Source organism: Neltuma alba, unplaced genomic scaffold (assembly GCF_004799145.2).
Source record: "Neltuma alba isolate B1F8T4 unplaced genomic scaffold, ASM479914v2 tig00012576_pilon, whole genome shotgun sequence".
NCBI lineage: Eukaryota > Viridiplantae > Streptophyta > Magnoliopsida > Fabales > Fabaceae > Neltuma > Neltuma alba.
In genome coordinates this window covers 191,621-216,904 of record NW_021637028.1, presented here as the reverse complement: position 1 = coordinate 216,904, position 25,284 = coordinate 191,621, and the positions used below count along the sequence as shown (strand labels likewise).

General features: G+C 32.8%; 2 protein-coding genes and 1 pseudogene across 2 annotated transcripts; 1 reads left to right on the top strand and 2 right to left on the bottom strand.

Moving 5' to 3' along the window:
• Positions 1 to 1,397: 1,397 nt before the first annotated feature.
• On the bottom strand, positions 1,398 to 2,977 carry LOC114728867 (classical arabinogalactan protein 9-like; annotated as a pseudogene).
• Positions 2,978 to 10,950: 7,973 nt separating this feature from the next.
• Positions 10,951 to 13,565, bottom strand: LOC114728854 (proteasome subunit beta type-2-A). The gene is made up of 3 exons (XM_028915809.1): positions 13,325 to 13,565; positions 13,112 to 13,235; positions 10,951 to 11,603 (listed from the first exon to the last, which is right to left on the bottom strand). Exons 1-3 carry the CDS (start codon positions 13,480 to 13,482, stop codon positions 11,271 to 11,273), a joined length of 615 nt encoding a protein of 204 aa, XP_028771642.1. The 5' UTR covers positions 13,483 to 13,565; the 3' UTR covers positions 10,951 to 11,270.
• Positions 13,566 to 20,032: 6,467 nt separating this feature from the next.
• Positions 20,033 to 24,992, top strand: LOC114728843 (conglutin beta 4-like). Its single transcript, XM_028915799.1, is given in 9 exon segments — positions 20,033 to 20,183; positions 20,470 to 20,506; positions 20,871 to 21,058; positions 21,226 to 21,492; positions 22,068 to 22,243; positions 22,331 to 22,438; positions 23,649 to 23,906; positions 24,288 to 24,400; positions 24,779 to 24,992. Coding segments are annotated over 9 exon segments (1,512 nt in total).
• The last annotated feature ends 292 nt before the right edge of the window (positions 24,993 to 25,284 follow it).

The following is a 25,284-nucleotide window of genomic DNA, read 5'->3' as shown; positions in this document are numbered from 1 at the left end:
GCAGAGAAAGAGGAGGGCCAACAAGAGTAATTGGTGTTGCTGTTATAAGAGAGCACAAGCACTTGAACCCATCTTCAGCTATCTGATTTAGGGCTCTACAGCAACTATCTTCTATGGACAAGGAATTCTTGCTTTGGTTCAAACACTTTTGGAGATCTATGTTTGGCACTGAACATCCATGATCTGTCTCAGAGTTAGCTTTGGGAAGAGCTAACATAATTAGTGTGAATAATAGACAAGTAAACCTCAGGGGAAGAAGCATCCTTCTGCAATTCACAGCCACAATTGGAAATCAGAAACAATGTTTGCATTAATATAAACAAAAAGCTCAAGCTGAGGTTTGTGCCAACTACGAAATTCCTATATTGGCCTTGCTATTATCTCGTACTTGTGAATCTCCTAATCTGAATTTGAATGGCCAGCTTCTGACTTAATGCTGGGGATAATTAATTTTAGACCATGATTAAGTAAATAGATCAGTCTTGCTGCTTTTAACTGAGAAATTAAATGCAGTCTCGTGTTCTTATGCAGTCTTTCTGCTGATTTGTCCTCTGTGTGCGTGTGTTTTCTTTTCCTTTTTAAGTGCTAACGTTGGCACACAAATGCTTGAAACATGATTTGTTGCAGGGGTGAAACGGTAAATTTATGACCTTTCACACTGATGTGAGAAGTGTCACCAGTGGACCATGAACATGGCATGAGCAACTGGAGAAAAAAGAAAGACCATGATAGAAGTATATACATATATACATACATACATATATATATATATGTAGAGAGAGAGAGACTTATATTACTCCTCTGGTCCTTAGTATAAGACCTAATTATTAAGTTATTTTTGATTCTAAATATAAGACCTATTTCTCATATTTATCAATTTTTTTTTAAATTATCCCTATTAGATAACTTCCTCAATCATAATCAAGTAAAGAGAGAAGGACGATATAAGAAAGATAATTATGGTGTTTTAAAAAAACATGTCATATTTTTTATAATTAACTAATTACCAACTTCCTTAATCTAATTAAATTAGTTAAATAGTCTTATATTAATGACTGGAGGAATATTAGAGTCTTGCAGTAATTAGTTGCTGTCTGATCATCTGATATGTTCATAATTCTGTACTTGCGTCGTTGCATTGAATAATATTTGCTCTTTTATACATAAAATTGACAGTGAGATTGAAAATTGTGTTATTCACAATGAGTTGAGTTTGTTTGCTTAGTCAGCACCAGATAGCACAATGCTGTGTAATAGACAAACTCATCGGATGAGGCCGTCTGACCTGTCAAGTAGGGTCTACCACCCCATTCTATGGATTTCTCTTAAAAGGTAGCAGACAAATAGGATTCGTTCATGGCTTAGTAAATAGTGTTTTCACTGCACAAGTATTTCAATAAAAATAAAAACTTTTTTTTTTTTATTTCCGGCAACCCATATACAATACAGTACAAATACTCATAAATAAATATGGTAAAACTTCCCAATGTGGGTCTGAAATGATGTAACCAAAAACTCTAAACCACCAACAACAATCACACCCCAAAGAATAGATTTTGCAAGCTATGATAGGTACAATAACACAAGAATTCAGAATACAAATGGTGACACATGAGGAAGCTTAGTAGCAGTTGAGAAGACCAACAAGTGCTGAAGCAATGAGAAGAAAAGAGGCCGGCGAGAAAGTGGAAGAAGAAATAGCAGAAGATGGAGTCAGATCAGTTCTCCCTGCTGTTGATGACGGCGGTGTATTGGTATTATCCACTGGTGAAGATGGTGGGGTTGTGTCTGATTCAGGTGCCTCAGAAGGCGTCGTTGGCGTTGAAGGTGGAATGGAAGACACTGCATCAAACAAACAACAAGAACATCATGTTAATAATTAGTAATATCATAGTCTAAGCCTGTCTGGGAATGTGTTTGAAGTGGCTTTTAGCCATCCTAAAATGCGATTTTGGTGGAAAAGACACATAGATTGCTCCTGTGAGTGTTTAAGACCTCTTAAAGCAATCATTTTTTCTTTTCTTAAGACAAACTTTTTCTCACATATTTATTTTGTACAGCATAAAAATACTTTTTTAAAAGCTAATATGAAAGGACACTTCAAAGTGACATGAAATAGACTTATTTTTAATGGACATGCCAAAACAAAAAGATTTGGAGAGAAGCTTGACCCTTCAAAGATATGCACTTTTGTAGAATTATTTGTTGAGTTTATGAGGCAAAGGAGTACCTTGAGGACTAGGAGATGAAGTGAATCCAGAGGGAGCTGATGCTGGTGAAGCAGATGGGCCTAGAGATGAAGGTGCTGTGATTCATATATTAACAGTTTAACACATCATCAATATCATTAAAATCTAAAATTTATAACAGGTCACATCATTCAAATTCAGAGTTGAAATGGGAAAATTGCTATATCGGGATTACCTGGAGCAGGAAGTGGTGAACCAGAGGCTGAAAAAACAGAACATCAGAAATCAGCCCTCAATGGAAAAACCATATCAAAACTAAATTATGAGTTACGTAATGAGAATATATATATGTTGTATGTATGTATATAAAAATATCATACCTTTGCATTGAACAGGGATGCGAGGCATGCGACAGGCACGTGGGAGGGAGATGGCCAAGGTTCTGTTAATAGGTAACTGAAAGGGAACACTGCCGGTAACGACGAGGCAGAGACAATCCATGCTGCCGCTGGTCAGAGTCTTGAGAGAATCGCAGCACTGGGTGGTGGGTGCGGAGGAGCCGCCGCCGGCGGAGCTGTGTCAGGTAGTTCATACAAGGTGTGAAGGTATTTAAGATCGACGCATTACATGGGGTGCTAATCTGTCCTCTCGCCGGAGCAGCCATCACCGCCACCATCGCCACCACCAGAAGGAACCACCTTGGCTGAAAACTCTCCATGTCTCTCTGTTTTGTTGTGTTCTGTTGGGTTGTGGGCGTTTTGGAAACTGAGGGAATTAATCAAAGCAAGTGTTTCTGATGATTTGGATGAGAGGAAAGGGATTTGTGGAAGCTTTATATAGATGGAAGTGGAGGGAAAAGTGTGAGGGACTTGATTGGAAGTTGGTTTAGGAGATCAACTACTTTAACTAATGTTTCACAAGTGGAAGATTTTGAACTGAGTTGGTAAGATTGGCGTGTTCTGTTTTTTCAGCCTGAAATTGGCGTGTTCTAATATGCGACCTCTTATATATTTAGATATTTTTCCCCCATATCTATTAAGAAAATTATGCAAATTCTAAAATTAAACTATGATCAAAATGCTTTTAAGAAGAACGTTAATTTATATATTTTAATTTTGTTAAAGATTATAAATTTGACCAAGTACAAGATCTCATTACCCTTATATGCAGGCTAGATGCACATTCCATCTGCTCCAATGTATAGGATTTCCTTTGGAAGTTGCTCTTGGTCCCTTTATAAAGCATTTAATAAGAAAAGTGTAAGGGAATAAGAAGGGATACGATGTTAAAGTTTAATGTAATCAATAAAGATAATGTTACAAACCGTTTATTGAGAAAAAAATATTAAAAATCACTTTAATTTTATGATATATTTAATATGTTTAGGGGTTAATATAATTTTTGGTTTCTTAAGTTTTTCTCAATTTTGATTTTAGTTCCTCAAGTTTTAGACTATAGGTTTTGATCTCTCTAGTTTCTTTTTATTTAAAACATTGATTCTTATAATTCAATAAAAACTTGGACCATTTTACCTCTTGTGAGATCAAAACTTATGGTTTGGAATTTAAAAGACCAAACTTAGAATGAAGTCAAACTTGAGAAACTAAAAATTATATTAATCTTATTTTTAATTATTTTTATTGGTATGTATGAATTAGTTAGAAATCACTAATATTGAGGGGAATTACAAACTTGTTATATCACATAAACATTGAATATAAAGGTTGTTGTATTTAGTTTTTAAGAAAATAACTTAAAAATGGGTTGGGAAGTTGAGGCATATGATGATGATGATGTCATGCACGTTGAACAAGGTTGACGGCTTGCATGATAATAAAGGGAAGGAGGGGATAATAAGTCAAATAAGAATAAGTTAGTTGAGCTGTAAATGGGATCAGTTAGATAACCAAAGATTAAACAATTTGATTTCTTTTGTTGTCTTGCGTGCTCTGTTTTCAATCTCATGTTAAGCTTTACGAACAAATCTCCTAGTTGGAACACCTGCTTCATCATCCTAAACCTATTGTTTTTCCCGTTGGTTTTAGTTAGTTAAACGTTTCAAACTAAACATTTTCTTCTTGGAAAAATGACAAAAAAAAAAACTATCAAAATAAAAAAACTTGCATATAGGGACCCGTTCATAAAAATTGTTGTCAAATTCATATTATTGTTATCAAAACTTATATTGATGTTGTCATGGGTCTCTATTTGTGATTTTTTTTTATTTTGACGGCTTTTTTCCTGTTATTTTTCCTTTCTTCTTTCTCCCCTTGAGGAGGATATGCGGAGCCAATTTTAATACTCATTGCCGTGGAATTTACGTCATCTAAATACTGTTTTGGATTTTCAGTATGTAAATTTAAAACTTTTTAACTGATAATTTTTAAATAAAAAAGGGTAAAGATGTACCTTTCCTCTTACTTTTATTTCATGTATACTCGGCACCTTAAAAAAAAGAATTATGGATAAAATTACACAAAAAAATTATGGGTAAAATTATGCCACTTAAAAGATTGGGTGTTAATTGCACTTGAGAAATTAAGAATAGTAGGTAAAATTGCACATTTATCCAATAAATAATTATTTTTTAAAAATACTTACAATTAAAAAAGCACTTGTATTTTACATCATATACTTATAAAAAGAAAAACTTTTTTAAAAAAAGTATGAAAAAAAATTAAATCTCGATTGTCCGTAAATATGGGCAGTGCAGACTTGAAATTGATTTTGGATATATGCATTCTAAAAATGATAGTTTGGGCTGGAATTCGTGTGCACGAAAAATGAATAATGGAATTTACCTAATATCTTGGATGCTAACACTTTGGTTGAATTGATGTTTGTATTAGTTTATAAGAAATTATTTTACGATATATGAAATACATATTTATAAATTTTTTGTTTCAATTTGTCTGAAAATACCTTCTTCTTTTTTTTTTAGTGTGTAGGAAGTTTTCCAAACACCCTACAGGATTAGAAGATCTTGACTTTTGTTGGGATGAAAAGTGCTCCCAAATCAATATTTCTTGCGACATTTCAAGAATCATCCCCTTAACAGTTCTATCTTAAGGATAAGTAATTTAATTTACTCACTCATCAAATGAGTTATGATAGCTTGCATATTAGGATTATTAATCATTTGCACGCTTTTGACTGTAATTGTGTTATTCAAAAGAAACCTAAAATTAACTATTTTATTGTCACTTTTGAGAATTAATTTGAATAAGGGAAAAGAACATTTATGATTTGCGGACATGCAATAGAATTCAATAATATCGTAGTGCATTTTTTTGGGCTAAATTTAATAACTATACAAGTAGCTTGCCTTGCTGAGATAAAGATAGTAAATTACATGATTTATAATTTATTAACAATAATATCACTTATTGTAACTTTATATTTCATTATATTAATGTCGAGGATGCGTTCTTGTAGAAAAAATAATAATAGTAACATTAGCTGACGCATGCATGTTCCTAATAATATTAGGGAACAAATAAATGCTGGCTCTATACTTAGTTCCATTAAATCAGCAGAGGAAAAAATATATTGTTTTACATAAACAAAATAATTTTACTTTCAATCCGAAATATAAGATCTAATTCACATGAGCTAATAATATTTGACAACAACATTCATACGAAATAAGTGTTTTTTGGTTGGACTAAAGCGTATCTTTTTATTAGAGATAATCCTACTCGAAATACTGTTGGACATTAAATACGTGTACTTCTCTTAACAAAAATTGAAATCTTCGTTCATTATGTTGTGAGGAATTAACACCCTCTACTAAAACCAGCCCTCCTTAGTAAGTGTTCTTTTTGATGCAACTATTGTGCGACTCTCAAAATGCAGCAAATGCAATCATAACTTCAATCCAAATCCGATCCGATCCGACACACGCTCTTACATTCTCATTTAATTTCCTTTCATATAAAAACTATAGTACTCCTCCGGTCCTTATTATAAGACCCAATTTGACTTTTTATTTGGTTCTAATTATAAGACCCAATCCATTTTGTCTCTTATATTTATGCATTTTTTTCCAAGATAATCCTTCTAATAATGATAGTTTTAGCCAATATACTTAATTAGCAAGGATATTTTAGGAATGACAACACTTATTTATTATAAATAACCAACTTAACTTACTTCCTTAATTTCCTCAAATAAGTCAATTGGGTCTTATAATTAGGACCGGAGGAGTATTTATTAACAATGTGATTTATTTTGTTAACTTTTAGCATTATAAAAAATTTAATTATATACTAAATCAAAATTTTCTGTTCGGACAAAAATCTCAACCTTCTGCAATAATAATTTGTTAACGGTTAATTAAGTTAATTTATCAGTATAAAATATAAATTTCAACCTTATCGTAAACTTCATGCAATTATTGTTTATTTCTCAATTATTCTGTACACATTGATTCCAAAGAAAGATATCTTGACACATTTCAATAAGATTTATGTTAGAAAAATAAGTATAATATTCAAATTATTTTTGTTGTTGTTATTTATATTGTGACAAACAAAATGATATTAGTATTTTCTTATAATACATATTTTTACCAATAAGATTTTGCATTTGCACTTTTCGGAACAGTGTTTTTTGACCGAAGGCATTTTTCTAACCGTCTCCGTCTTCCATGGCTTCCACCGTTCCTTCGCTTCAAGCTTTCTTCGTCCTCTCTTGGACTCTTCTCCTTGCCACAGAGTCACCACCGCCACCTCCAACGGCTTCGCCGTCGACGTCACCAGCGCCGACCTGCACGGACGAGCTTGTTTTATTTTCTCCATGTCTTTCTTACGTTGCATCTCCGCCGAACGACCTTGCCGACGCCGCCTCCGCTAACTGCTGCAATGCTTTATCCGCCGCCGCCAAGTCGGGCACCGCCGTTTGCTTCTGTTACCTTCTTCAGGAACCTCCGATCCTTGGCTTTCCTCTGAACAGTACGCGACTTCTTTCACTGTCTTCGGATTGTCCTCTTGCTAATCTGGAATCTGCTAGGGCTCCGTCATTCAATTCTCTGTGTGCAGGTTAGGATTCTTGGATCTCAGCTTCTTCTTTTCTTGATTATTCGAGCTAATCTTCCTCGAAACTTGAAAGATTTTCTTGCATTCCAAACACACTAGTGATTGTTTCTGAAAAAATTGTTAACAAATACTTAGCAGAAACGAATAATTAATTAATGACATTGTTTTTCGCCTTTTATTAATCCATACAGAATCGCCGGCTCTTCCTCCTCTGGACAACTCTGCAACTTTAGGGCTCACAGTTCCTTCTACTTCTGGTGGGTGATCGATCGATAATCTTGAAATCTTCACTCACATGAGTTTGTTTGCTTCAAAGAATCACATTGATTAATTTTTTGTGTTAAAACTAATATCAGTTATTTCTCCGATGCTGAAATTCTATTAAAAATGAATCAATGAACATTGAACATTTATATTCTTGTGGATAGTGTGGCATTATATTAGTCAACTATTTTAATGCTATTTTTGGCTGGGATATTTCAATTAAAGCAAAACATTTTTTTTTGAACGATATGAATATATAGTTCGGCTTTATTAAGTTATCTATGGAACAAAAAGTTATGTTTTTTGGCCACATACAGAACAAAAAGTTTAAGTCTGTCGTTAGTGACGGTATGTTTTCAAGCAATTATTATGAAAGGTGAAATATAACAATGTGATTTTCTCTTGGTCGTAGAAAGAAAAATTGTGATTGAAATGAGAAATTAATAGATCCAAGTAACAACATTGCTTTAACAAAGTAAATTTATAAGTTATACATATTTTTAATGTTAAAAAAATAGAAGAACAAGAAAATTTATACTTTTCACTCTGTTTGGTGTGAATGAAATGGAGGAGAAGGAAAGGAAAATTTTTTTTAATAACTTTGATTTAAAAAATTGAAGGAGTGGATTGAAAGCCTTTAATTATTATTATTATTATCTATCATATATCTTATTTCTATTAAAATTTTATTTTAAAATTTTTAAATCGAACACATTAAAATTTTTCTTTTGGTATTTATATATAGCCCTTTCTCTGGTTCCTTCAGTGTATTTCCCTTGAAGGAAAAGGAGGTAAACTGATATTTCTTATGTAGTTGATATCATAAAATAAGGGTTTTCTATAAGCTAGATTGGCAATCCCATATTCTCACGGTTTGAGAAGCAGTTGCTGTAAATATTATACATAGCGTGTATATATTATATGGGTCTGCGATAACAATATATATATTCATTATACATGTGTGTATGAAAAAGATTTGTTTCATTACGTACCTTATTGTTTGTAGCAAATATAATGTTATTAGGATCAAGAAGTGGGGCATCTTCTTCCCAGGCGATAATCCCAACCAAAGGAGGTGGTGGCAGCCGAGGCGGCGGTGGCGGTGGCAGAGGGGGCTCCTCCAGTAGGCGTGGCGGAAATGGGTCAAGGGCGAACAGAGGAGGGAGCTCTGGAGTGAACGGAGCAGGTGCTCACAGTGGGGACAGTTCATCTGCGACACAGATTTGCAGGAGCACAGGTTGGCTGCTACTTTCTCTGCTTATGACCAACATGTTCTGCTGATGGGAATAATATAAAGAGCTTCATTAGCTTATCATCTTCCTTCCTTCCTTCCTTCATCCATTCATTACCATCCCCATCAAATACTGTTATTGTGCCAAGGGCCAACTAGTTGTTTAGTGCTTGATACAAAATGTTTCATTTAGCTTCATCTTTCTTTGTTTTTTCTTTTTCTCTTTAGGGGTTCATATAAACTTTGGTACCTTAAGTTTGTCTTCATTTGATTTTAATCGCTCAAATTTAAAATCATAAGTTTTGATCCTGCAAATTTCTCTTTACTTATAACATTAGTTCTCATAATCCAATAAAAATTTAGATCATTTTGTTCCTTGAGGAATCAAAACTTAAAGTTTGAAACTTTAAAGATCATAATGAAACTTCCAACCAAAGTTTACCAAATAGATTGGTGGCTCCATGATAAAAATGGGATTTCCAGTGTTATAATGTGAAAACCAGACACTTTTTCTTATGTGCAATTTGAGACTGGTTATATGGTATATAATTCATGAATACTAACGGTTTTAAAAGTTTTTTTATTTTATATTCATACTGTTTGCGTTAACATGGTTGTCCAAATGTGATAAAGTAGGAGCCGATTTGGGGACCCCAGCAAGTTAATCATGACCTTTTGTTTTATGGAATCTTTGGCAATGAATTTTGGTCGTGGTTGCATGAAAAAAACAACTGTGTCTATTTAATCATATAATTTTATACAATACTTTATTTTTCTCTCTTAACTTTATAGAGTGTACATTCAGTTCTTTTAACTTCATCACGGTTAACAAAAATTTTAGATATTGAAAATTCAAACGTGGACAAATTTTTTAAATGCAGACGTATTAAGTATAGTTTTTAAAAGAATAATAATTATTACAAAAAAATCATCATTTAAAATTGAAAATATACTTTTTAAAATTAAAAGATTAAATCAAAATTTTTGTATAAAATTAAAAAACCAAAAATGTATTTTTTTAATGAAACCAAAAATTTATTTTGACCTAATAGGTATTATAGAGATATTGAGATAGCAACGGTCAACGGATAAATGAGCCAAGAAAAAAAAAGTGATAATTGGAAAAGGAAATTGTTATTGACAATGCAAAGTGAAATTATCATCATACCTTCACTAATAAATCAAAATTACAAAAAAAATGCTGTGAGAAGAAATAGTTTTTATAATTTTATAAAAAATACATTCCTAAAATTATTATTTTGCTCTTAAAAAATTTACTCTTTAAATTTTTATTCAATATTTGCAAAAGATATTTTTCACTAATTTAAAAATTGATAATGAATATTCTAATATATTTTTACTCCAAGACTATTATGTTCTTTATGATTTATATCATTATCACCCAATCAAAAATCAACACAAAACCAAAAAAGTACATTCCTTTCCATAAGTTCAATAATTTCTTTAGAACTAACTTCTTCCTGTTTTTAATTGAACATGGATCTATTTTCATTGTACTCCAGCGAAGTGCTCCCTTTGATATTAAATGTATGAGCTAATTAAAAATTATGCAAATTAATAATTCAAAAAAATGTGTGCTATTTTTTTTTAAAAAAATACTTCTCCTAACATAACCCACACATTATGCAATAATTTGTCTTTGTCAAGACGCAAGAATATAATTATATGAAAATTTAGCCAACAAAAAAGATAATAAAATGAGAAACAAGAGAATTATGGTCTTAAATTTAGAAATTTTTTTTCTCTCCAACTACCTCCTTTTGTTTAGAAGAGGAGAGAGTGAAACTTGCAATGGTGTATAATTCATATAAAAAAGATACTTTGATAAAAGTACTAGTAATGAAATCAGACATAGAAAAAGATTATTTTCGTTTTAAATATTTTTATACAGATTAGATTTATATATTCATATTGAACAATTTTTAATTATGAAAATATTTTTATTTTTATTTGAATCCCTAAATTTAATTAGGTTGGATGAGAATGAATTGGAAAAAAAATGTATTAATCTTGAAAAATCACTGGTTTCTAATTTTAGTTGACTAAAACCATGAGGGCAAATTTCATAAACTAAAAATAATATCACTCAAGTAGAAAGAGCCTAAGAGGATTCAAGAAAAACAAATACTTGATCTAGCTCGTATTCTCCATCAACCCTATCCTTTAACAAATTATAATGAACGACTCGAAATGGTCTCCCAGACCATCAAGAACGAAATCATCTTTTTGATAATCTCTTATACATAATCCATATAATTGTCTTCGGTTTCAATCAATTCAAACATTTGAATGGATTGGCAGGAGACTCATTCCCCATTCAAGTATTGTTATCTCTTTTCTTTTCTTTTTTCCCAAAGAAATTAAAATCAAGCAGCTTCATAAACTGTCAACGTAAGTCCACAGATAAGCGCTTTTAAGTATTCCTACACCAACATTTGCAGACATGCCCCAAAGTACACATAAACACTAAAGTGAAAAAAGGTAAAAATTAACAGAAGGGGAAAAAACAGAGAGAGAATTGACTGCGACTTAGGCTGGGGGAGCAGAAGTCTCCTTGACTGATTCACGCCATGCATACTCTCTTGCTCCATCCTTATCGACGATCTTTATAACAAAGTTTGGTGGGGCCACAACCAGCCTGGATCTTATTTCCAAGATGCACTTATCAACCAAATCAATCGCTTCGTCCAGTGACATTCCACTGTGAAAGTGTCTGTCCATGGTTGAGAGTGAAAAGTAGGAGCCATAACCAAAAGCTCCCTTCTCAACCTTGTGAAGTGAAGCAATGTAGTCAATGTAGTACAGGGAGGGACCTGTCTCTTTGTCATAGCCAGCAAGTAGGATGTTCACAAAGTATGGACTCTGATCCAAATCAAGTTCACACAGAAAATTAACTCATCATCCATTATTAAGGTGATACATTAACTGCAAATAGAATTTATAGAGAACAAATTTGAACAAACTAAAAAATTTAGCCTGCACGCCTTGCTGATTGATAAGGATCTATCACAGACGTACCGCTTCTAAATCATACATCAAAACAACTTTAGCTAGAGGGACTTCAAGAATGTAACCGATATCCCACTTCTGTCTCCGCATGCCATCGAAGAGTGTGTGTGTGTGTGTGGGGAACAAGTGTTTTTTGAAAAAAATTCTTTTACTAAGAAAAATGCTGAATTTTCTATAGTAAAAGAAAATAAAAAACAGAAATGGGCTCACGCTTACAGAAACAAACACAAATCAAATAGTTACGAAGTAATGGAACACTAATACAGGCCCCTGAAGCAGTACCTGTTCGGATATCACTATTCATTCAACTATCTGCTACATGAGAAAAATAGCACCCTAATGGTACACAGATCAAATAATCTGGGAAGTCCTTTCCCAGTGGTAGAACAGAACAGCAAAAGCATAAAACCACAGCCACTATTTTTGATTTCATATAGGAATTGCCTTTACTTCATCTGGCACATATGCAATTACTCAATTAGAAGCAAGCTAAACTCCAAAATTCTTTAGAGCACTGAAAAGGGAAATTGTACACAATAAACCTACTCTCAGTCAAATCACTTCAGAAGTATGGCCACCCAGCAATAACTGTACCTGGCCATGACTTGATTAAACTATATTACCACATTAGATAATCAATACCTGACTATTACCATAAAAAGCTTACATCGCTACCGAGTAATAACCACGGGCTGTACCTACATTAATCAAGAAACACTTCACCTGCAATAGGTACTTTTCCTCACATCACTGTGAGCGCCTCTTTTATCCCAACAACTAATTGTTAACATCCTAGTAATGTTGAAAAAATGCCCGGTAGATCTATAATCCAGTAGGATGTATGAGGGTAACTTTAATAAAGTAAAAAAAGGATTGCCCAACGTTCTTTAGACATGACCAAAAACAGATAAGACTTTGAAATCATGCAGGACTGGAAGCAGATGCAATTCTGCATTTAAAAAAGATCCTTAATAATCACTTGAAATGTCTGGCTAGGTAACAAAGGCAGGCCTGAGCCGCTAATTCTAAGAGACAATAGGCACATGCTAGCAAGATATAAGTTAATCCGTGTAAGTAGCAGAGAATCCCCAACCAAGAGGATTCATTGAAACGAAGCATAAAGTATTGAGCAAGATTGGTATCTCAAAGAATAGACATTCCAGAGATGAATTCACCTGTCTACAATTAAGACATAATTTAAACAGGCAGCTGATGCAACACTAACACTCAAATTTGAAATAGAAAATAAAAATTGCAATCCAAAAATTTTAAAGCCAAGGGCTGAAACACAAACCCGAAAACCTAAAATCAACGAAAACAAATTCACAAAATAAGCAGAGATGGGAAAAGTGAATCCACACCTTGCGCAAAGCAGTCGCGAGCTCGCCACGGGTGAAATTGGCGGCGGCGGCAGTCGTCAAAGGGATCCCATTACGGAACTGATACAGAGCCACGTTCTTCTGTATGTACTCGGTGAACTGAACCCTGCATCAATATAAATGAATATCACAAAACAAAAATACTCTAGAAACAACCACAAAAAACCTAAAATCAAAGGAGAGGGAAGGTGAGACCTGTCTCCGGGCTCACCACTAGCAGCGATGAGCTTGTGAGAATCGAGGACCATGATCTTGTCCTCGTTGGACTTGTGGACTAAGATGCTGTGCACCGCCGATGAATCCGCTGCCAATATCGCGAAGCCATTTCCGACAAGTCCGAATATGCACTCCATTTTCTTGATCTGCTCCTTCGAATGTCTCTGTATTTGATCTCTTTCGCTCCTCTTGCTTTCCTCAGAGGTCTCTTTTGTTCCCAGGGGCAAAAGAGCCTTCGGCTTCGTGTGCGACAAGTCGGGTGGCAACAGGTTCGGTTCGGGCTGATCCAATGGATTCTGTCAATGCGGGATGCCGGGTCAAGGTGTACGAAATATAAAGGGCGAATTAAATTACTAAGAGTTCAAAAAAAAAAAATCAGAAATCCCAATAAAAATTAACGAGTAACCAGCTTGAACATGTTATCATCAATTACTCTTTACTTGTCAATTTAGGATAATTAAGGGCCTGCTTTTTTAGTTCTTTGTTTTCTTGTTCTTAAACAATTTTATAAAATTGTTTTTTAGAATAAGTTTTGAAAACCAAAAACAAAAGAATTTGTTTGGATAATAATTTTAAAAAATCATGTTTGAAAAAGAAATCCATAAAAAACTACACTTAGTAGGTAATGATAAGTGGTGGATAGTAGGTGAAAAGAGAAGAAGATTTTTCAAAACTTTTCAAAACAAAAAATAAAAAACACAAAAACAAAAACAGAAAAATATATAAAAGCTGTCTTGATTTTTAAAGACATGTTACTGTTTTTTAAAACCAAATAAATGTTTTTGTTTTTTTTAAAAAACAATCAACTAAAAACAAATTACTAAATAAGTTTAATTGTTTTTCCGTTTTTAAAAACAAAATTTGTTTTCAAAATAAGAAACCAAGCAAGCTCCAAATCTCTTTTTTAGGACATGATTGTAATTCTCTCCATATATAAATTATTATTTTTTTCTTTTTTTTTTCTCTTCCCTCTTTTTTCTTGTTTTCATTGTTTTTTCATACCAAAGTATATAAAGGAATTTTGATATATAGAATTATATGATATTTGAAACTATTGAATTACGTGACTAAGGGTTGTTTGAGACCTTTTAGAATAATTATTTTTGTGATTTACAAAATAAAATTTTTTTTAATATACTTACCTCATACGCAATAAACGTGTCTTTTTTTTTAGCTAATCCAAATAGGCACAATTTCCTGTTCAAGTATTTCTCATCCCATGGAATGCCTGTTTTAATAAGCACATGTTTGGCCAAAAAAAAAAAAAACCACATGTAGGAATAGTTTTAATAAAAAATAAAGAAAATTCGCCCATGAAAAAAGTGAAGAGTATAATGTAGTTTATATTGCCAAATAAATATAAATATTTAGCACATAAAAATTTTTCTTTTTAATTTCCCCCTCTTTTGCTGTCACACAGACATTTGCTGATGATAAGAGAATTTAGCACATGCAGGAATGGTTTGTCAAAAGTAATCCTTACATACATACCTGTATGACACATGTTATATCAATTAATTTCTACGAACAAGTCTCTTATTTAATTAGAATTTCATTATTAATGTGAAATTTCTTTCCTTTTTGTAAAATGATGTGCAGGTTTTATCGGTAGTGTTACTTTGATTTTGATAAATTTTCAATATCCAACTGATCAAAATAAATCTTATTAATTAACGATTATTACAACTTTTTCTCCATTTATTTTCACCATCAAGCAAGTTTCTATCATGTGAATACAATATTGGCGTTAATCCAATATTATAACAGTTCCATTAACATTGCTCTTTGCGGAAGATGGTGGAGGCGGCCATGGCCTGGGGCATTTAGGAGAACCGGTGACATTACACGAAGCACCTTTCTGCATGCTACAAACACACTCATCATATGGAATTCCGGCACCGGCCGGTCGGCAATAGACGTGAACTTCACCGACGCCCCGGTAACAAGGACGACAGGTCTCCGTGCATTCCTTTATATCTGGGCAACCACCTCCAATGGTAGCTAGTTCGCATGCATTTATCACTGAACACGAACAAGCAATATTTTCAGACAAAATTAATAACTTAATTCTCTTTCTTGATTTTGGTGAGATGATTAAAGGTGTCTTATAAATAAGGACAATAATAAGAATATATAAGAGAAATAGAAAATGATATAGTGAAGGGGAAAACAAGGAGGGGTAGAGAACCTGAAGTGAATGTGAGCAGGACTAGAATTGGAGAAATAATTAATGAGAAATGGACCATTTGATCTTTCATTTCTCAGAGAACAGCTTGCGTTTGAATTGGGTGGGCTAGATGCATGTTATGTGAGATTTTATAGGGTGGAGAATTTAAAGTAATACCAATGCATTTAATGGGGATATATAGAAAATGAAAATATGTAAAGTTAATAGCATTAATAATGGGAAAGAGTCACAATGCACTTATGAATTCATGATATGCTCCATCCTGTTCTTTTTATAGGATTCTTTTAAAAAATAATTAAAATCAATGAATATGTAAAAATTAAATCTTTTTTCAAGTAGTTTTCTATTTAATGAGAGAACAAATAAAATAAGGAAATACTACCTCGGTCCTAATTATAAGAGCCAGTTAACTAATTTGAGGAGATTAAGAAAGTAAATTGAGTTAGTTATTTGTCTTAAATAAATGTTGTCTTTCTTAAAATATCCTTACTAATTAAGTATATTGACTAGAACTATCATTGTTAGAAGGGCTACTTTGAAGAAATATGTATAAATATGAGAGACAAAGTGGATTGGGGTCTTATATTTAGGATCAAAATAAAAATCAAACAGAATCTTATATTAAGGACTTGAGGTAGTACTAACGATAAGATAAAAGATGAAAGAAAATAAAGTATGAGAAAAAAAATAAAAAAATTAATTACACACAAAATTGGTAAATATAAATTTAATATTCAGACACCTTTAGTTAAGAATGTTATAAAAAAGATCAACAAATTCAAAAATTGAGATCTTATGAAAAGAATAGAGGGGAATATTGAACATTGATTAGGAAGATAGTTTTGGATCATTTAAAGCTTATTTATGATAATGAATAATTATAGTTTTGGATCCTCTACTTTTATGAGATTCACATGCTAAAAGGCTAGATTTGTTACATCTTTTCATATAAATATAAGAGCTAGTTAAAAAAATTTATTTTGGTCATAGATACAACATTTCAATTCATGTTATTTCTTAAATTAAAAAGTATTTTTTAAAAATCTCCCCCATGGATTACATATATTAAAAGGATTTTTTACCTCGTTTCTTATGCAATTGATGAAAAAGAACATTTTATGAGGCAGCTGTCATGCATTCTAGTAATGAGGTTTAGCTGCCTGGGTATAAATTTTTTTTTAATGAAAATCAATATCAAATTTTTTTATAAATAAATAATTAAATTAAATTTTTTAATCCCACAAATTAGTTCTCTAACTTATATATTTGCATGTTTGGAGTTATACTAATTATCTTATCTATGATATTTAACATAAGACCTAATTAACTAATTTGGAAAGATTAAAAAAATTAGTTAAATTAGTTATTTGCAACAAATAGGTGTTGTTTTTCTTAAAATGTTCTTGTTAATCATATGTCTTAGCTAAAAATATTATTTGATGAAACATTGAACATGTACAACTATTATAATGACTATTTTGGAAAAAATAGATAAATATAAGAGACAAAGTAAATTGTAGTTTTATATTTAGGATCAAATTGAATATTAAACTAGCTCTATATTAAGGATAGGAGGTAGTATCACTTCATGAAAATATGAAATAACTTGAACTTGATCCATAAAAGGTTATAATTTAATTTAAAATATTTAAAAATTAAAAAAAAGTGAGTTGGTGGATCAACCTGTAACGCACCTATAATGAGTGGGTTGGAAAAATTCCCACAGGCCCATGGCCCATAAATTGCAGTGAGCCAGCCCATTTTTTGCGACCTGACAGCCTATTTTGATTATTTTCAGTTTCTGGCTGTTTGGTTAATTCATTGTTTTGGAAAATTTTTTTTTACTTAAAAACAATAAGAAAGCTTGTTTGATAATTTATTTTTAGTTGGTTGTTTCTAAAAACAAAAAAAAACAATAATAAGTTTTTAAAAAATAAAAAGTAAATTTTTTTTTAGATATTTTATTATTTTTGTTTTTGTATTTTTTTTATTTTCTGTTTTAGAAAATTGGAGAAATCTTCTTCCTTCTTGCCTACCCCGCCATGTCAACGACAGGCTGACAGCCATCACTTGCCAAATATAATTTTTTAAAATAATTATCTAAACATTTTTTTATTCTTAAAACTTGTTTGCAAAAATTTAGAGAAAAAGCGAAAAGCAAAAAACAATAACAAATAAGCCCTGGGTCAATCTTGTGTTCAGCATAATCCGCAAAGAATAAATGAGCCATTATCAATTCATGCGAGTGTTCAACACACGCAATCAATATACATTCACGTAGTACAATACTACAATCCGCTTCATCATCTAAGAATTATTTTTTTAAACCTAATATCGTCCTCAAAGTATAAAAAAAGAAGCAATATTGCTAGAGCGGTTAAAGAAATGTTAATGGTCCAACATTAGTTTTTTAAGTGCTTGGGGCAATATTAATTACTCTTTATTTTTAGTAGTTCTGGAGTGGCATTGAGATAAAAACAAACTCTCAAATACTTATATGTACACTATATATATACACGCACACAACCCAAGATTCCCTTGTGATAACTGATCGAGCAGGCTGTGAAGCATATCTCTGGATCTTATAACTTTGTCATCATGCACATCAATGTTTTTGCATTTCTTGATCATTATGCTTCTTGTCTTTATATCCTTTATATTCTCTGTGCATAATACAAAATCTGAGTTGATAACTCAGCAACATCTCCATAAACGTGGCGAATTGAGCATTTTTGTGTTACCTGGGACTTGGCCAATAACGACACAAGTCACCCAATTAAATGTCCTTATAGCTTGTCCCGTTTGAATAGCTCAACACATGAATAAACACGTTTTATTTCCTCCCGTATGAAATAGTTTTGTTTGATAGATCATCAAACATTAAATGTGAATAATTTTCTTAATAAGATTCGAATTTTGATTTGTCAAGTTGTCAGAAATTAGTTTCTTTCACTAGATCAAACTCTTATCTGTATAAACAGATGCATTTTATACTATGTAAAATACATTACAAGTATACATTTAGTTTTCCTAATTTTAACTAAGGTTTATCTTAGTCTTTTTAATTTTTAAAATTTTTTAATTTTTCTACTCTTTTAGTCATACCACCGTTAACTGAAAAAAATACTGACATTAAAATTTGATAAATTCTTTTCAATATACAATTGATTTTCAAAATAATAATGACTACTAAAAAACAGAGTTAAGGTATATCCAGAACCCTAATCTTTTAATGCATTTAGCATTCTAAAATTAGAATGCTGAGTTCCAACAAAAAAAAAAACAATTAGAATGTTGAGAAAATAACGTCAGGGTGCTAAATGCTTTCAAGAAATAAGAGCAGGGGGCTAAATGCACCTAAGAAGTAAGATCGGGGTGCTGACTATACTTTACCCTTAAAAAATGTTGTTTGAGGCAAACGGTGTTATTAAAAGACTTGAAGGGATATTTTATAAAATTAAGAAATTAAACTAAAACTTTATAATGTTAAAAAGACCAAAGCGTACTTCTGGCTACAGTACATTAAACATCAACGCCATGACTTGTTATGTCTTCATTTTGGTTCTCTGGAAGCCATCACTGGATCTCTCCACTGTTTGATCACATTCATGATGCCATTTCCGATCCTGATCTTCTTACTATATATATCTACATATGGTTTATGTCGGTAATAGCTTAGTTTCAAGTTTCATTAGAATATATAGCAATCAAGCCATGCATTTCAGGGACTATTTTAATTAATTCATCACTAAGATTTAAAAGGGGTCATTAATTTAAAACATGGAAATGAAACTAAAAGCTCTAAGATATGTGCTATTGTCTATGAATTTATACTACATTCATAATCATTCAAATGTACAATATTCGGTCGCTAATCAGAATTGGATTTTCCGAGCGTTCTTCACAATCATAATTATTCTTCATCTCACTGAACTCTTTAATTTAACAATTTTATTTCTTACCTCTTATATCAGAAACAGAACCTACCACAAAAATACACAAACCTTTTTTTCTACGTATAGACAATTCTATTCGAGGCACTGAATGTTAGCACCTCTCACAGTGAGAATTTGAACATTAGTTTGTTATGTTGTGAGGAACTATGTTCTTCTGCTAGACCTAATTATCTGTTGGTAAAAATATATAAACTTGATGATTCAATTTTAATTTCTCTTCATCATGTTAGTTGGGCCCTGCCATATATATAGTAGCATCCTTATGGATCTCCTGAATTCATTAGGATAAGGACATGCGAGCAATGCAATATGATGATAACTTACAGTGTTTCTGTATCTGTTCACAACGTAGTATCCTACATATGTATACTGTACCATGTTCAATGTATCAGATTATTATATCTTCACGAAACGAAACATCGCCACTTCAAGTCCACATGTCCTTCATGCATGAGATCTGAATCAAACCTTACGCACGTACGAAACCATCTCCGTCATGATCTGCTTCTATATAATGCATCGACGGGTATATATTTACTAACGATGGCTTCTTCTTGTGGCACACTGTTGTAAGCGAGGCAGCCTCTGTTGCTGTTTTTTCTGGGTTCACTTTTCCTGGCAGTGACCTCTGTCTCTGTTGGCCTTGCCTTCTGGGAAAACCAGAATCCTCAAAGCCACCTTTGTGTCAAAAGATGTGAACTTGAAAAAAATATTGATGCATATCATAACTTTGCTTGCCGTGCACTACAAAAAAAAAAACTTTAGGCGACGATTTTCGGTGGTGACAAAAAAAGTCACTGCTGAAATTGGACTTTCAGCGGCGACACCAAAATGTTGCCGCTGAAACTTCTAAAAGTCACCGCTGAAAGTATCTTTCAGCGGTGACTTTTTTAGTTGTCGCTGAAAGTTTTCAGCTACGGCAACGACTTTTTAACGGCGACTTTGAAAGTCAATTTTTTTTATAGTGGTGGTCATTGTAGGTTCATCAACGACATGGAACTTGAACGTGATCCACTGGTAATTACTTAAGTTCATGTAGAACCTCCGATCCTTAACATATAGCTATTTGGAAATTGAACTTCATTTTAAATATAATTAAAATCTCTATATTTTGTTTTCCAAATTTGTAATTCATTTTCTAAACTGCAGTTATGATTATACATATATCAAGGGGTTTTCATTCAAGGTACTCATAATTAAAATGGGTATTTAAGAAAATCATCTCATATTTATTATAAATAATTAACTAACTTAACTAATTTTTTTAATGTATTCAAATTGATTAAGTAGTTTTTATGTTAACAACTGGGTAGCATCAGTTGAATGATTCAGTAATGTAATATATCAAAATGATGTTGTTATACATATATGCATTTGCCAGGAGCAAGGACATGGTCAAGGAATTAAGGAACGAGAAGAAGAACTGCGCGAACGTGCGGAGGAAAGGAAGCGGCGAGATGAACGACGTCGTCGAGAACGAGAAGAGGAACAACGTCGACGTGAGGAAGAAAGAAAGCAGAGAGAAGAAAGAACGTCATCGAGAACGAGAGGGAGAACGAGAGGAAGAACGTCGATGAGAACGAGAAGAAGAACGGCGAGAACGTGAGGAGAAAAGAAAGAAGCGAGAAGAAGAGAGACGACGTCGTCGGGAGGGAGAGGGAGAGGAGAAGAAGAAGAACAAGAAGAAGAAGATAGCCGAGAACCACATGGGAACCACCATTGTCGAGAACATGAAGAGGAAGGACAAGGTTCTCAGAATCAGGATCCTTATCACTTCCGATCTCATAGCTTTCAAACCCGCTTCCACAATGAACGTGGTCGCGTCCGAGTCTTCCCAAGGTTCGACCGGAGATCGCACCACCTCCGCTGGCTCCGAAACTATCGATATGTCGAGTTTGAATTACAACCACATTCTCTCTTTCTCCCCCACCATCGCGATGCTGAAGCTCTCATTGTCGTCCTCGAAGCCAAGTTTGAGACAGCCTTGTTCATTCATAATAATGGTAGATAAATATATTCTCATCAATCAACCATAATGAAGTATGCTTAATATAAGACCCATTTAACTAATTTGATTAGATCAAAAAAGTTAGGTAAGTTAGTTAATTATAAGAAATGTGACACGTTTTTTCTAAAATGCCATAATCATCTTTCTTAATACCTCATCTTCCTCTTCTACTTGATTATGGTTGAGGGAGTATCCATAAGAGTAATTTAGAGAAAATTGATAAATATGATAAATGAGTCTTATATTTAGGACTAAAACAACTCAACAATTGGGTCTTATATTAAGGACCGGAGGAGTACTAACTCTGATCCTAATTATAAGAGCTAGTTGACTAATTTGAGGAGATTAAGAAAAGAAGTTAAGTTAGTTATTTGTAATAAATAGGTATTGTCTTTCTTAAAATATCCTTGCTAATCAAATGTATTGGCTAGAATTACCATTGTTAGAAGGACTACTTTGGGAAAAAAATACATAAATATGAGAGACAAAATAGATTAAGATATTATATTTAGGATCAAAATAAAAATCAATCAAAGTCTTATATTAAAGATGGGAGGTAGTATATTACAGGAAGGGCCATTGCTAGTATTGCGAACCAGACTAACAGAGAGACCTTCCACCTGGAGGAAGGTGACTTGGTTAGGTTTCTGGCGGGGTCTCTGATTTATACTGCTAATGTTGAAGGTAACCAGAGGTTCAGAGCTGCCAACCTTGTCTTTCCCATCAACAGTCCTGGGCAATACCAGGTCATCAATCTTTAAAGCATCAACTGAATTCATAATATCCCTTCTCTGTTCTTCAAGTTTTAATCTTCACTTACAAAAATCTCATAGGGTCTTGCTGGTTTACTTCTGCACAATTTATATCCCTCTGGCAATCAAAACCCTCAGGCATACTACAATGCCCTCAGCGAGAAAACTCTTGAGGCCACGTCAGAACTAGTTTAAGTGATTATCACCTTGATAAGAACCTTAAGGTGCCGTTTGCTACAAAGTATTGAAAATGAGGAATGTGAATTGGAATTTAGATTGAGCATAAGAAATTACTTATTACATAGGATTAAACAAATCCATATATACGGGATTAAAGAATACCATGGGAAGAAGTGGTATTCCCCAATCGTACTTTCATGAGTTTGCCTAATTCCATATAACAAATAATTACTCATACTAAAGACTTTTTAATATTTTTTTCAATTACAATCGTAATCTATATCCCTCATTTTTAATACTTCGTACCAAACGAGATCTAAGTTCATCAGATCTGGACCGTCTATATCTAATTTGAATGGTCCAGATTTAAAATTTTTAATTAATTATTTTTAAGTAAAAAAATTATTTTTTTGAAAGAATGATAGTTAAGAGATTATCTCTATTTTAGATTTTATACATATTAAAATAATTATTTTGAATAAATAAAAATTAAAAAGAAATCAGATTTAGACCATCTAAATAAGATATGGACCAACTAGATCTGATAAGTTTAGAGTGCTTATCAAAGTGATAAGTACTGAAACTTGTTCCACCTCAATTTGAGAACCCAATGCATCATCATTATTGTAAATTTTTTCATTTGCTTGTTTTGATTAATTAATTAACGGTGTAATTAATGTTGTGAAATAGTCAGACTGCAATGAGATACTCCTCCAGTTCTTAATATATGACCTAATGATTAAGTTAATTTTAGTCCTAAATATAAGACTTTTTTTCTCTCATATTTATCAATTTTTTCTAAATTATTCCTATAGATACTTCCTCAATCATAATCAAGTAAGTGAGAGAGGAAGGATATTAAGAAAGATGATTATGGTGTTTTAGAAAAAACATACTATATTTTTTATAATTAACTAACTTACTTAATTTTCTTAATCTAATCAATTAGTTAAATAGATATTATATTATACTACCTCCGGTCCTAATTATAAGAGTCAGTTGACTAATTTAAAAAGATTAAGGAAGCAAGTTGAGTTAGTTATTTGTCCTAAATAGGTGTTGCCGTTCCTAAAATATTCTTGCTAATCATGTGTATTAACTAAAACTATAATTATTAGAAGAATTATCTTGGAAAAATTTGAGTAAATATACGAGACAAAGTGGATTGGGGTATTATATTTAAGATAAAAATAAAAGTCAAATAGGATCTTATATTAAGGACCGGAAGAGGAGTACAAAGGATTCTATTTGGACGGCAGAAACAGGGAGACAAGGACAGGGACAGAGTTCAGAAGAGGGAGTGATGGTGACATTGTCAAGGGAACACTCAAGGGAACTGAGAAAACATGCAGAATCATCACCTAGCTCAGGAAGAAGAAGAAGAAGAAGAAGATCATCCTCAAGTTCTTCGTCAGGTCCATTCAACTTGAGAAAGCATGAACCTCGTTATTCCAATGAATATGGCAGCTTGTGGGAGGCTCACCTGAGGACTTCCATCAACTTGGAGACTTAGATATCTCTCTCTGTCACTTTCCTCGATCTCAAAAAGGCAAATACTTTTCTAAACCATCATTTATACTTCAACAATATCCACAAATAATTTCACGTACCAGAGGACAACTGATTCTTCTTTTTTGGAATAATTAATGTTGTCATTAGGGGTCTCTGTTTCTGCCACATTACCATTCGAAGGCCATACGCGCAAGTTATTGAAGGAACAGCGAAACCTGAAATTGCATCCCACATCTGGCTAACCAAAGATCCGAAGAACCAGAAGGTGAAGAGATCAGTGAAGAAGAGGAAGATGAAGACCGAAGTGAAGGACAGATTCAGAGGGCGTCTTAGTGCTTAAAGCAAGATGATATTTGTCCTTGCAGATCATCCTGTAGCTTTCAGAGCTTCACGGACGAGTAACGTTAGGGCGATTGCATTCCTTCTTAATGCCAAGAACAACCAGAGAGACTTCATCGGGGCTACACACACACATATTTGTGATTTAAACTCAAGTGAACAAATTAATATTACCTTCTATCTTTAATACAAGATAGTTTGACTTTTAATTTGGTCCAATTTAAATTCATTCTGTTTCTCATATTTATCTACTTTTTTAAAAGTAGTTTTTGTAGTAGTTGTACATGTTAAAAATTCTATCAAATGGTAGTTTTAGCTAACACACATGATTAAGAAGGTTATTCTAGGAAAGACAGTACCTATTTATAACAAATAACTAACTTAACAAACTTTATTAATCTATTCAAATTATTCAACTAGCTCTTATATTAAGGATATGAGAGGTATTATTAATTTTATTAATTGGGGGAAAGCTAACTTGGGATGATTGTGTTTTGAAGGTGAGAGAACCAATGTGATTAAGCAGATAGATAGGAGAGTGAAGGGGATGGTATTCCAAGGGTCTGGCGAAGAAGTGGAGAGACTTCTCAGAAACCGGAAGGAATCATATTTTGTGAATGCTCAGCGTCGTCGTCAGCCAAGTTTTGAGGAGGAAGAAGAAGAGGAACAGAGGGCTCCATCATTGTCTTCCATTTTGGAAGCCTATTTTTGAACCATCTGCATACACACATATATGGGCATGTAACGGCTTTACATACTTTCTGCAAGGAGGCTTTTGCATGTCGTCAGAGCTCTGGCTTTTTACTACTATATATAATGAGATAAATAAATCAATCCCTCGCTTGGCGCGAAACTGCTTCTCTCTTCGTTGCCATTTCTTTTAATTTCCTTGTTTCAAGTCCTTGTTTATTCTTTCGGGTACTGTAATTCAACTCACATTAAGCACATTTTTCAAGTCTTTGTTAAATGTGAGCTCATGAGTTTAAAGTTACTATGCACTATGA

What these genes read in the sequence shown, in the direction of transcription:
- LOC114728854 (XM_028915809.1), bottom strand. Translation starts at nt 13,482, where the DNA reads ATGGAGTGCATATTCGGACTTGTCGGAAATGGCTTCGCGATATTGGCA. An exon ending in AGTGGTGAGCCCGGAGACAG is followed by an intron (nt 13,236 to 13,324) that starts GTCTCACCTTCC and finishes ATATTGATGCAG; the next exon opens with GGTTCAGTTCACCGAGTACA. An exon ending in TCGCGACTGCTTTGCGCAAG is followed by an intron (nt 11,604 to 13,111) that starts GTGTGGATTCAC and finishes GATTTGGATCAG; the next exon opens with AGTCCATACTTTGTGAACAT.